This window comes from Macaca nemestrina, chromosome 1 (genome assembly GCF_043159975.1).
Source record: "Macaca nemestrina isolate mMacNem1 chromosome 1, mMacNem.hap1, whole genome shotgun sequence".
In the NCBI taxonomy this organism is placed as follows: domain Eukaryota; kingdom Metazoa; phylum Chordata; class Mammalia; order Primates; family Cercopithecidae; genus Macaca; species Macaca nemestrina.
The window spans coordinates 63,244,469-63,258,275 of NC_092125.1; the positions used below are offsets into that span (position 1 = coordinate 63,244,469).

The 13,807-nt window shown below is 47.0% G+C and overlaps 2 protein-coding genes across 3 annotated transcripts in view; one reads left to right on the top strand and one right to left on the bottom strand.

Annotated features, from left to right (window-relative positions):
* Positions 1–1,968, top strand: part of LOC105484807 (contactin 2) — a 31,969-nt gene extending 30,001 nt beyond the window's left edge. For both annotated transcript variants that reach the window (XM_071078892.1, XM_011746802.3), the window contains 2 exons: positions 85–253; positions 673–1,968. In XM_071078892.1, coding sequence (XP_070934993.1) covers positions 85–253; positions 673–782 — 279 coding nt within the window. In that variant the 3' untranslated portion in view covers positions 783–1,968. The remainder of the gene's footprint in view (positions 1–84; positions 254–672) is intronic.
* A 2,706-nt stretch (positions 1,969–4,674) lies between these two features.
* LOC105484806 (transmembrane protein 81) lies at positions 4,675–13,793 on the bottom strand. Its single transcript, XM_011746801.2, has 2 exons — positions 11,203–13,793; positions 4,675–10,400 (listed from the first exon to the last, which is right to left on the bottom strand). Exon 2 carries the CDS (start codon positions 10,300–10,302, stop codon positions 9,535–9,537), a length of 768 nt encoding a protein of 255 aa, XP_011745103.1. The 5' UTR covers positions 10,303–10,400; positions 11,203–13,793; the 3' UTR covers positions 4,675–9,534.
* Positions 13,794–13,807: the final 14 nt, after the last annotated feature.

Consider the following 13,807-nt stretch of genomic DNA (forward strand, 5'->3'; position numbering starts at 1 on the left):
CTCCTCTTAGTACCTAAAGCTGGGAAGGACTAAACGATCAGCCCTGGTGTCAGGAAACTCCACCTGGAAACCTCCTTCCCACAGATGCTGTACCAGAATGACTTACACCTGACTCCCACACTCCACCTCACCAGCAAGAACTGGATAGAAATCCCAGTGCCTGAAGACATTGGCCATGCCCTGGTACAAATTCGGACCACAGGGCCTGGAGGGGATGGGATCCCTGCAGAAGTCCACATCGTGAGGAATGGAGGTGCTGCCCCTGCCCTGCCCTTATCCCCTCGAGAGGATCAGGGTCCACCCAGATGCCTGAGGGGATCATTCCCACCCCAGGCCAACTCCAATCTCGACCCGCAAGGGAAAGTGGAAGGCAGGGAGGAACCAAGTACAAAGTAGTCCTAGAATTGCTCGCCACCACCTTTCTACCCACCCTGCAAACCATCCCCGAGGGCCAGGGAAGGGAGCAGGGTGCAGGGGGAGGCTGAAAACCAATCAGCAAAAGCAAAGGGTCTACAAAACACTGTAGGAGTCGGGCTGAGAAGAACACCCAGCCGTCCGCTCCCAGGCCTGCAGCTGGCCCTGTGAGTCTTCTTAGGAAAGGTCTCAATCTTGCCACAAGGGTGGGGCTAGGGTAGTCCCTGGCCCAGCTGACTCAGCTTGTGCTGTTTTCAGGCACAAGCATGATGGTGGAGAACCTGGCAGTCCGCCCAGCACCACACCCTGGCGCCATCGTTTCCCACTCCGTGGCGATGCTCATCCTCATAGGCTCCCTGGAGCTCTGATCCTGGCACCCCTCCCTCTGCACCGCAGCTGGACGCCACCTCCGATGGACACAGCCAGCCGGCCCCTTCCTGCTGCCAAGGTGGCCTGACACTGTGCCAGAGAGTGGCTAGTTTTAAATACCTACTTTAAAACAGTGCCCTTTTTGTAGGAGGTAGGATATTTTATATTCTGCCGCAGGACAGAGCCCACGCAAGGATTTTCTTTAAATCGAGAGGCACCAGGCAGTAACTTCCATGATGACACTGATGCCTATACCTGAGCTCTAGGCTGCCCAGAGGGAAGGAACAGGCCCATGGGAAGAAGGGGGTTTAAAAACGTGTCTTCAACTCAGCAGAGATGGCACTCTGGGACCCTATATGGACTCCACCACTTGAGAGCAGTCCTAGGCCCAGCGGGAACACCAGACATGAACAGGCTGAAGAACTGGGGCGAAGTGCACACCTCACCGTCCTTCAGTCTAAGGAGAAGGGCAAGCCCTGGGACCAAGAACTCTCCTACCTTCTCCCTTGAGCAGCAGCAAGGACCCTGACGCTGTCCCTGATGATTCCCTAGGGGCTCCCGCCTGCCCTAGCGGCTGAGAACCAGCACCCCGATGCCTGAGGCTGGGAGCCTGAGCCCCTTCAGCTTTGAGGGGGTGATACTGCTTGGGGTGGGAGCTAAAAAGAGTTGAGAGGCCCTTGGTGGAAAGGGGCACCAGACTTGGTCTGAGATAGTCACAACCCAGGTGACATTGCCTTCTCAGCCAACACTGCCAACCTGACCCTGTCATCCCCAGATTGACAGCGCCACTTCAGGTGGCTGGGTGACTAAAGGGCTTGTCTTGGTGGGGTCTCCCATCCCTCCAAGACCCATCCTGCACAGTCCCTCCAGGGTTGGGGCAGGAGATGGCCAATCATGCGCCCACCTCTCCCTCCAGCGCTGCCTGCAGTCAGCTCGGCTTCCCGACCTGCAGCCCCGGACTCTGCTCTCCCAGAACTGACTCACTCCTGCCTGGGAGGGGAATGCAGCATTCATGCTATGTATCCTGGAATTGGGAGGTTTCTGGGAAGGGCAGAGGATAAATGTGGCCCTGCCTGCTCCCAGGTATACCTAGGACCACCTGGCCAGATCCGCTCCCAGACGGCCTTGGACTGCTTGCATTTCCCTAGAGGAAAAGGGGTTAATAAATGGGCCATCCTTTCCTGAGCTCTGGGTATACTACCAGTCATGGAACATCGGAGCTGGAAGAGGCCTTAGAGCTCAGCTTCTTCAAGTCCCTCACTTTACAGATGAGGAAATGGAGGTGGTCCAGAGAGGGTCTGGGATTCCCAAGGTCACACAGCCCGGAAGAGATGGGGCTGGGTTAAGAACTCGAGTCTCCCACCTTTCTGTTCAAGACTGTTTGTCTACCCAGAGGAAGGAGGCACTGCTGAATGGCTATGGCCTGGCTAAGAAGGTGGTTAGAGTCAGTAGGGTATGAAAATTCTTCAAGGGGTTCAGATTGGTGATCATGGGGACTGGCATGGCTGGGTTCCAGTCCAAGGTGTGGCAGAGCTTCTACTGAACATGCAGTGCTGACTTGAAGCTCCCTGTCCACCTCGCTCTTGCCCCAAGAAAAGAGGCCAAAGCAAAAGCAGATTCCCTAGGCAAGAGCAGCAGCACAACCAGGAAACCCCAAAGCCCGTTCTCCGACAGGTGGCCCTTCACAGGGGGCAGTAGGACAGGCATCTTGAAGGGCATATGTCCTCTGAAGCTCCGAGCCTGTTTTCTGTAGTTTACAGTTAGAGCTCTATTTTGTTATGGTTTTTTAAACTTTTAAGTCCTGCTCTATTTTCCTGGGCAGGTTTATGTTGATGTTTACCCACTACAATTTTTTAAAAATACAAGCTCACATGCCTTTTCCCTGCCAGACCAAACCCCCACTGCACCCTACCCACCCACCCCCCGCCCAGGGCAGCTTTCCTGGAGCTGGCTAATCAAAGCCTCCTCACCTCTTCCCAACCCTTACAAGCAAGGGTGCTAGGAGCTCAGCTGTATGACCATTCTCCCTGACAGGGAGTCCAAACTTGGCCTAGCATCCCTCCTGGCCCCCCTCTGGCCATGACTTGGCCTGTGCCTGGTTCTCTATCAGAAAGGGGATGCTGAACAAAACCTCCTTCTAAGTTTTATCCAATTCCTTCCTCATTGCCTCGGGCTGCGTCAGGGGAAGCAGGGGATAGGTGTCCAGTTGCTGGGCCGAGGGAGGAGCTGGTTTGGCACAGGACCTAACCAGTGAAGCTGGAGGCTACAGCCCCTAAACTTGCTTGAGGCCAACGATACTTACTCACAACTAAGTACCTTAATGCTAATGAGGTCCACTAAAAAGGGGAGGAAGGCAGACCTCCTAGGAGACCCACGAAGGGTTTTTAACCAGGGAAAGCTGAGCCCCAGGAAAACCTAACCACTGTGGCGGGCGCCTGTAGTCCCAGCTACTCGGGAGGCTGAGGCAGGAGAATGGCGTAAACCCGGGAGGCGGAGCTTGCAGTGAGCTGAGATCCGGCCACTGCACTCCAGCCTGGGTGACAGAGCAAGACTCCGTCTCAAAAAAAAAAAAAAAAAAAAAAAAAAGAAAACCTAACCACTGTGCAGGCAGAATTTGGGGGATAGAACCGACAATAAAATAGATGTTCCTGCAGCCTGAGATTTCAGGTAGAGGACTAAGGTTTAATAAGACAACAGGTGACCTGAGGACATGCAAGCTTGTAAAATGCAACAGCCTCCTGCTAGAGTGACTTGTACATGAGCTTGCTTGCAGAAGACTAGATTAGATGCTTCTCAGAGTCCCCTCCTGCCCAGGGGTTCTCTGATTTTCATGTTCTCTGCCCAGATGGGCTGGGGGAGTTGACAATGTGCTTATTTTCACTGTGATCATGAGACCACGGTTCTGGGTTATCTCCTTTCACACATCAAGCCCCAGAGGCGGCGGCAAGAGGAACAGCCACAGACAAGTACTTTACCCCACAGCTTAGTGGCCAGTAAACACCTTGGGGACTAGGGACAGGAACAACCTATAGGCACCTCTTCAGGGCCCAGGGAGACAAGTGCCCTCTATTCTGCATACATTTGGGCTCCCCTTACAGAGCCCTTTGCCCTGGCTCCGTGGTCCTTGTTGCTCTAACAGTCCAGATGAACACCCAGCCTCGGGGGGAAGGCAGCTCTCTCCAGACGGAGTCTCAGGGGCCAGCAAGATCAGGTTATCTGCTTTCATTCAGGGCAGCAAATGATACAGATGGTGCCAGGGAGTGGCAAGGCCATGGGGGTAGTGGGGGGTGTCTTCTTTTCATAAAGTAACAACAGATGAGACTGAGGTTAGACATCAGAAAAAAAACCTCTGGAATGACCTTCCTCATTCCAGGAGGCCCTGCAATAAGGAAGACGCTTCTTTTTGAGGGACCTTTGAGGAATTCTGGCAGCTGTTGACATGGGGTCTAGGATAAGGTGAAGCTGTGACTGGAGGGGTAGGAGATGCTCCAAGTGTCCATCCAGAGATGAGACTCTTAGAATCAAAGTGTTCGGCCCAGGAAGTCTTGGAGATCCCACCTGCTGTGGCCCCGCACCTTAGGGGAAGCCATTAAGGGGGCTCATCCAGGAATTCTGGTTATAGCCCAGTGCTTACCCAGCCTCTTTAGGGCAGCCCCCAGGGTCGGCCAGCCTGTACTCTGGGCAAGAGCCCAAAATGGCTAAGAATGTTTGACTCCCTTAATCTCTTCCCCAGCTACACAGGAATCTTTTCTCTGCCTGGTCTCAGAATGGGACTGCCAACCGGCTCGTCGGAGACGCAGTATCCTCAAACCTGTGGCCACTGGCAGGACAGTGGTGCTCTATCTCCCTGAGTGAGACCTATCCTAGGCTTCCTCCTGGATGTGATGGGGGCTGCCAGAGAGGCTCTTAGCATAAAAGGGATTAGAAGGGCATTTTTCTATGTGCCTCCAAAAAGCTCCATGGAAACAGGAACCTGGTAGCTGTGGGACACCGTGGACTTGTGTATATGGTCATAGGCTTTGGGAAGATAGGACATAAAGGAAAATGAGAGAAACAAAATGGGTCAGATAGCTTTGGCCAGAGCCCCAGGCAGCCTTTGGGGCCTATGACACTTAGTGCCCTTAGATGGGATACATCTTGCCTCAGCCCCAAGATTCCTCCAACTTACCCATCCCATCCAGGGCCTGCACAGCTTAGAGAGGCTCAGCTTGGCAAATGCTAAGGCTTCATCGGACCACTGACTTGACTCAGTGTTTGTTAAAACTGAACCACTCCCACTGGCCTACTATTTCTCTCTTGTATTTCTTGTAATAGTAGTTATTTATTGATTCTGGTAGCAGGCAGTTCTTAAATAAAGATGGTTTCTCAACCTGTTGGGGCAGCTGGCACGAGCTGTGGGTGTTTTTATCATCAGGCTAAAGCATACCTCCTTGTCCTGTTCTGTCACTCCAGAGGCTTTTATCCAAGAATTTCTTTCACCCCTCACACAGTGAAATATAACGAAGTTACAACATACAGTCTATATTGCTTCATTCAGTCCCAGGAGGGGGGAAAAATTAGGCCAAGATCTCAAGGCAGGTCCAAGCAGAGCACAAGCAGGCATTTGGCTAGAATCGGTTGGCTTTACCTAATACAGTGGCAGTGAACAATGCTTATGAGATGGTACTGCTTCAAGGTTCCCTCATTTTTAAGACATCTCTGAGGTGTTGACTCAATGGGCCCAAAGGAAAGTCTCCCTGCAGAGACGTTAATGATACATCTGGTGAGAACGAGGTTGCTGCCTCTACTCTTGGCTCACAGGAGCCACAAGGGTTTGAATTACTAGTCAGTTTCCAGCCACACTTTCTCACACATTCAATAACCATTTATCAAACTTTTTTTTTTTTTTTTTTTTTTTAGACGGAGTTTCACTCTCGTCACCCAGGCTGGAGTGCAATGGCATAATCTCAGCTCACTACCACCTCTACCTCCTGGGTTCAAGCTATTCTCCTGCTTCAGCCTCCTGAGTAGCTGGGATTATAGACACATGCCAGCAAGCCTAGCTAATTTTTTTAGTAGAGACAGGGTTTCACCATGTTGGCCAAGCTGGTCTTGAACTCCTGACCTCAGGTGATCCACCCACTTCAGCCTCCCAAAGTGCTGGGATTACAGGTGCCTGGCCTATCAAACTTTTATTACAGATGAAGATGTGTGTGAAGATACACTTGCACGGCTCTGTGTTTTGAGCCTTTCAGTGCAAAGCAAGTAGGGTTCCATGCTGACTATGCCCCCAGCTTTTTTCAGGGAAGAGGGAGATAGTGAGTGGAGGCCCCAGTACTCATTAGCTGTGTGCCCGGAAGCCCAGGCTGACAGCAAGCCTCCAGAAGGGGCCTGTACGGACACCAGTATGGCATCACAAAAGGGTCATCTCTTCCACTTTGCCCCCGAAGGGGATGTGGGAACACCAGCCACTCTAAATCCCAAATATTAGTCCAGTCAGCATCTCCTTGAGCCTGCAATGGTAGATTACCTGCACAGAATTCAACAGCTTTTGCTTTACTAACACAACTGGGCATCTTTTATTCTCTTCTCTGCTCAATCCCTTCACATCCTTGGAGTCAAAACTCAAGAGCCCAATGCAGAGGGTTATAATGCCAGAGCTGTGCAAGAGTCCATCTCATACTTGACTACTGGCTGCAACAGAGGACTGGAAAAGTTATTTAGCTCTTCTTGGGTCTCAGTCTCTCCATCTGGAAAATGGGACTACCCATCAGTCCTCCTCAGCGATGTCATGCTGAGTTCATTACGTATAAAGTAGGATATTGTTTCATGGTCTTCTAGTGTCAAGACTGCTTGCTTAAAGTACAGCAAGCTATCTCCTGAATGTCTCAGCAAGTTGTCCCGTACTGAATGCTTCATCAATAATATTCCTGAACTCATGTCCAGTACTTCAGTTTACCTCACAGGATCTCACTGGATCCTCACAATCACCTATTTCAAAGATGATGTCCGGTAGCTCACTCCATTACACCATCAATAGCAGAACCAGGAACAGAACCCAGGTCTTCTGAAATCCATCCCCTCTGAAGTAGACAGAATGGGGGTAAGGGTGTGTGTAAAACGTTAAGATCTTTTTTAAGATAAGAGCAATAGTAAAATGACTCCCTATGCCTGGGCCTCAGTCAGTGGTTCTCAACCTTAGCTATACATCAGAACCACCTAACAACCTTAACAAAGATGCTCTGAACTCACGATACACATCTAGGACACTGAGACAGCCTAGGAGCAATGACTCCCCAACAGCAATGAGCACACCCAACACACAAACTTTGGTTTCTCAATGCTACTCCCCACACTAAGAGGAACCAGGGTTCCTTGGGGAAAGAGGACCAGATTCAGGTTTGGGGCAAGGAGAGTCCAAATGTGAACCTGATACCATGTTGAACTAGAAGCAAGAAAATGCTCAATGTCAAATAAAACCTCAGCAAAAGGGCAAAAGCTTGCCTGAGGGAACTTCTACTGGCCAAAATTGGGGACAATTTGAACATCAAGAAAACCAAACCCCCATTAACTGCAGTTTACTTATGCAACAATCCTGCACATGTACCCCTAAACCTAAAAAGTTAAAAGAGAAAATGATAATGGATTATATACAATTCACTGAATAAGAAGAATCTATTGGAGACCTCAAAAATAAAAAGAGGGTAAAAAGAGTAAGCTCTTCTTTACAGAGAAATGCAGGCTAATATAGGTAAGATGAATGTAAAGAATTGCCAGTTTGCAGTCCCCAACGTGTAATGATGAACAAGGCAAAAACAATGGATGCCAAAATATGAGAACAGTTTTGGAGAGCCATATAATCATGAAGTATTACCCCACAGACTATGAATTACAAAGGGGAAAAACACACACACACACACCCACACCACACATCTGTGGTGAGATCTGCCATCCACCACCTTAACCAAATGATCAAGCTTACTATCAATAGTGGGTCAACCTTGGCTGGGAGCAGTGGCTCACGCTTGTAATCCCAACATTTTGAGAGGCCAAGGCAGGCAGATCACCTGAGGTCAGGAGTTCGAGACCAGACTGGCCAACATGGGGAAACCCCATCTCTACTAAAAATACAAAAAAACTTGCCATTCTCCTGCCTCAGTCTTCCAAGTAGCTGGGACTACAGGCGCCCGCCACCACGCCCAGCTAAATTTTTGTACTTTTAGTAGAGACAGGATTTCACCGTGTAAGAGAGAATGGTCTCGATCTTCTGACCTCGTGATCTGCCTGCCTCGGCCTCCCAAAGTGCTGGGATTACAGGCCTGAGCCACCCCATGCCCGGCCAGAAATTAATTTTCTTAGTGTGATAAAGATACTGTGGTTACAGAGGAGAACATCCTTATTAGGAGATGCATACATGGTTTAAGAGTAAAGAGTTGCAATGTCTGTGACTAGCTTTCAAATGGTTTAGCAAAATCAATCTATATTGAGAAAGATAATTGTGACAAAATGTTACTACCTGGTGAATTTTGGTAAAAGGTCTATGGATGGTCACCAAACATTTCTTTCAGCTTTTCTATGGGTTTGAAATTTTTACAAGTTAAAAGTAAAAGAAATAATAGAGATCCTCTGACCATAATTTAAACTGAGTTAGCAATGTCTGGATTAGAGCTCAAGAAACTATTTTTCACAAGATCATCCAGATGATTCTGACACATGTCTAGAGAATCACTGGTCTTTGGTTTCTGCTACCTCCTGTAGCCAGAGAAAAGTGAGAGGAAGAAAAAAGAAGTAGCTCAGCTGGTGGCCAAGAGCCTTTCCCTGATGGTTCCACAAGCCAATTATCTCAGACATGGTCCAAATGGCCCTGGAGTCTTAAGATTGGATTTCCTACGGAGGAATCAAAGTACTAATCCTCCCTTGGGGGCCTTGGCTGCTGTAAGAAACCAATACTTGACCTTCCCAGGAATACAAGCTTCAGGGCACTGAAAGAGCTAAAAGGACTGGAGCGGAGGCAAGCCAAGGTGCTGTCTGAATAAGGGGAAACCCACCAGGTGAAGAATCTAGTGTTTTGCCAAGAAATTCAATTTAATACCAAACAGGGGATTTACCTGGGCAGAACAGGCAATTTGTTAATATTCAGTGACTGTTACAGACCTGAGCCGGATGTCATTACTAACAACCCCTGTCATAGGCTTAAGCACTGCACCCCCTGCCCCCAAAAGCAGACAATTTGTCTAATGTCTATTCTAAGAAACCTGAGGAAAATGAAGCCAGACTGATTATGGGACAATTTAAACAAATACAAGAAACTAAAGAGCAGAAAAGAAAAAGTTAGGTCTCCATACAGCTACCGTGAAATTACTTTTATTGAAGAAAAAAATGTTCATTAGAAAATCTAAATACATCCCTCTACATGAATACACAGCTCAGAAGAGGGGAAATGGAGGCGGGGAGGAATCCAGGTTATAAAGGGTAGAAAATGAATGCAAGCTTCTTTGAACTCTTGGGAACACAGGCAATGCTTGCAGTTTCCTGGGCACCCAATGGGCAGGGAAGATCAGGAAGAGATCCATGGGACATAAGGAAGTTAGATTACTGCCCATAGCTCCCAGGAGGTTGTCCCCTCCATTTCTTCCACTCATTCTTTTGGCTATGGGAGCCTTCCCTCTAAGCTGATCCACTACCAGCAGCCAGAACACTCCCCTAAAAAGCTAGCTTGGCTTCCTGGGCAGCCAGATCTTCAGGAGCAAGGCTGTCAAGTTCTTGAGGCTATCACTGCTGCAGGCCCCCCCTCAGCACACAGAGGACAATCCTCACCAACACACCACCAACCACTCCACTGGCAATTCCTATCCCCAAGGCTGACGCCACCTTCTTTTTCCACTTTGGGTGGTGAGGCTTGGAGTAGCTGTCCAGATTAACTTCCAATCCCTCATCTACTAACTTCTGATCTTCAGTAAGTGACTGATGGAAATTCAGGTTCACCAAGTTAGGAGGAAGAACCCTCAGCCCAAAATAGAGCCTCTTGACAAGTCTCAAGTTTTTTAACAGCTGCACATCACATCGGTATGTCCCAGAGTCATACTCCTGAGCATATTTAAACTTCACGAAGTGAGAGTTGGCTCGGAAGGGTTTGAAGACCTCGTCGTCAGTGGAGATGATACCTCGAGCAAGTCTCCAGGTGAACCGGAAAGCTTCCTGTCCAATCTCCAGGACGTCTGAACTCAGACAGCTAAGCTCAAATTCCTTGCCAATGAGAATGGTGAAATGGAGCATCCCACAGATCCAGTTGGTCAGACATTCCAAGCGCTGAGTCTGACATTTCCTTCTCACTCCATCAGGGCCCACCTCACAGACGGTCTCCTCCTTATAGCCAAGGCCACAGGTGACCGTACAGGTTGTAGCACTGATGATAACTTTCCCCACAGCTTCCTGCAGCTTCTCAGGGATGGCCAGTGTTTTAGGTGTAGTCACCACCAAAGGCAGGTAGAAGGCCAACCCCAGGCTCCCAAGGGCAAAACTAGTGGCCAAAATCTTCATGTCTCAGCAGGCATTTTGCCACCCTTAGCCAGCACCCACAAGCTATTCCAGCTGAATCCTCTACAAATCATAACTTGATTCCTTTGACATGAGATATCCTTCAAAGTCAAAAGATACGATGCATGTATTGTCAATAAAACAACACAACTTAATAAATAAAAGTCCAGTCCTTATAAACAGGTGAGGCCACAAGGCAGGAAAAAAACATAATGGTGTTGCTTTACTATCTATCATTGTTAATAAAATAACCACCTTACCAGTCTTCATTCTTTTCATTGCTTTTTTTTTTTTTTTTTTTTTTTTTTTTTTTGAGACAGGGCCTCACTCTGTCAACCCAGGCTGGAGTGCAGTAACATGATCACAGCTCACAGCAGCCTCAACCTCCTAGGCTCAAGTGATCCTGCCACCTCAGCCTCCTAGGTAGCTGGGATTACAGGTGCAGGCTACCACACCTGGCTAATTTTTCTATTTTTTGTAGATACGGGGTTTCACCATGTTGTCAACGCTTGTCTCCAACTCCTGAGCTCAAGCAATTCACCCACCTCAGCCCCCCAAAGTGCTGGGATTACAGGCGTGAGCCACCGCACTGGCCGTTTTCGTGTTCTTTTAATGACTTTAAATCCACCTCTTGGGAAGACAAAGAAGAAAAGACTTCAGAAACTGAAGTAAATTTCCAAATTACCTCAAATGCATAGTGAAGTTATGCTCTTCCTCACCCTTACCCTTACCCTCTATAAACCAGGATCTAAATTAAGGGTTTCAAAAGCCCCAGTTAAATGTCACCAAATAAAAACAAATACTAAAGTCTAAAAAAAGGAAGATTAACTTGAATTATTTCAATGCTCCTAAACCTCCTATAAAAAGGATTAAGAACTCTGGACTGGGAGGCAAGTAACTTACCCTTCCTGAATTTCTGTTTCTTCCTTTGTAACTTCAGACCTCCTTGCCTATCTGAGGAAGGTCACTTAGAGCATCGAATGATATACTGTACATGAGAACACTTTGTAAAGTGTGAAACACTGTTCAATGTGTAAGGAATTTTAAATAGAAATGGAAGTTCATAAAGACAAGGGCCAAGATGACCATTTCAAATCAGAATGTTTAACGTTATGTTAAAGGCAGCTCCTCTCCCCTTTTTAGGCACTCTTCCTTCCCAAGGATACCGAAGATATATTTTGAGTGAGAAGATGCATGATGCTCCCTGACTCTTGGCCTACTCCCTTTACCCTACAGAACAGCGCTCATCATTCACTTAGGTCAAGGTTGCTATGAAACAGCTATGATGTCAAAGATGGAGTTCTCAATCACATAAAAGATTAATAAGTAGACCCTCAAATTTGACATTAAAATCAAAGACTTACATAGACTTTGTGAAACATCTTTAGGAGACAATGAGCATTTAATTTTAAAGCTACTTCATTCCAAAAAAAAAAAAAAAAAGGTTAATAAGAATTTAACCGTACTTACGTAGACTTGAAGAAAGATCCTTGGAAGGCAGGAACTTCCTAGCATGCATTTTTGTAACCTCCAGAATGCCTAGTCCTACGGCCTCTTCAGAGTAATTACAAAACTATACTGAGTTAAGTAATTGGAAGACAGATGATTACTAGATGATCTTTTTGATCAACAACTTTTCTGCTTGCATCATTTATTTATAATCTCATCTAGAGGCAGAAATCTAGGCTACCTGTCCACTCCCTACCCCATCCAGATCTATCTTTCCACACCGAAAGATCTAGTATCAACAAAGGAAACCACATTTTCCTTTGTACTAAAGCAAAGTGGCCAGGAAGTTCCAGAAGTGAGCAGTGTTTACAAATAAACATCTACACCTGTTCTTTAATAAACATCCGATTTTATTTACAAAGCATTAAAGCTTCAGCAAGAAGTACCCAAGGCTAAGTCTCATCTTGTACAAAACTACAGAATTTTTTTTTTTTTTTTTTTTTGAGATGGAGTCTTGCTCTGTCACCCAGGCTAGAGTGCAGTGGTGCAATCTCGGCTCACTGCAACCTCTGCCTCCTGGATTCAAGCAATTCTCCTGCCTCAGCCTCCCGAGTAGCTGGGATTACAGGTGCCCGCCACCACGCCCAGCTAATTTTTGTATTTTTAGTAGAGACGGGGTTTCACCATGTTGGCCAGGCTGGTCTCAAACACCTGACCTCAGATGATCCAACAGCCTCGGCCTCCCCAAGTGCTGGGATTACAGGTGTGAGCCACCACGCCCAGCCCAGAATATTTTTAAAAACAAAATTTTGGGGGTGGCATGGCAGGGATGACAAAAAGGAAGAGAATATACATATATTGTACAAATCAAATAATTCAAATTGAAATGGATAGAAGGTTTTAAAAGTTGAAAAAAAAATTCCAAAACATAAATAATTATTAGGAGCTACCGCCAGAGACAATCTGACAGGGCTGAAGATGATTTTCTCAGTAGCCAGTTTAGGAGGTGGACGTAGCACAAACATCCAGATGCACAGGCAGAGGAAACCAAGCTACTTCACACATGGAATTATGGCAGAAACCCTCTAAGTCCCATACTTTGCACACTGCTGCAGTGTATAGTGCAGAGGACTGGAATGGATATAACGTCTGCAAAACAAAAACATGTCTAGTGAGCCACCTACTCATCTCAACCACTGGTCTAACTCATGACAGTTTCAAAACGAGTAAGAAAAAAGTAGCGGCATCTAAAAATATAGACATTTTGCAACTGACTCAGGGAGAGCTCTTTCTTCGACTACTGAATATACTGGTTCCAAATGATGGAGTGAAACAAAGAGGCTCTTACTGAGGTGCTCTACTTTGATTTCTATCCTAAAATCTAAAAGGTAATCAATGTGTTTGGCTACCTATAGGAGCATCCACCAACTGATATATCAGATTTTTTTTTTTTTTTGAGATGGAGTCTCATTCTGTCATCCCGGCAAAAGGGCATTGGTGCGATCTCCACTCACTGCAACCTCTGCCTCCCAGGTTCAAGTGATTCTCCTGACTCAGCCTCCGGTGTAGCTGGGATTATAGGTATGCGCCACCACACCCAGCTAATTTTTGTCTTTTAATAGATACAGGCTTTCACCATGTTGGCCAGGCTGGTCTCGAACTCCTGACCTCAGGTGATCCACCCGCCTCAGCCTCCCAAAGTGCTGGGATTACAGGCGTGACCCACCGCGCCCGGCTCACCAACTGATATATTTCACAGTAAGCACAGTATTTAAATTCTCCTTTTAAAATACTGATAAAAAAAGACAATCCAGGTTAAGCACTTCCAGTCAGCTAAAAACGCCATTCAGAGAAGCTACTGAGCCCTTTTCACACCTGGTTTCCTAATGGGATTTTCAGAGAATTTCAAACATCAAATGTACACATCTATCCAATCTGCTATTTTTATATAAAGAACAACAAATGTCAAAAAAAAAAAAAAAAAAAAAAAAAGCTAAGCAACCTTTCACAGAAAGGAAGTGACTGAAAACACAGTAAGAAAAAGGAGCACAGGTACAGG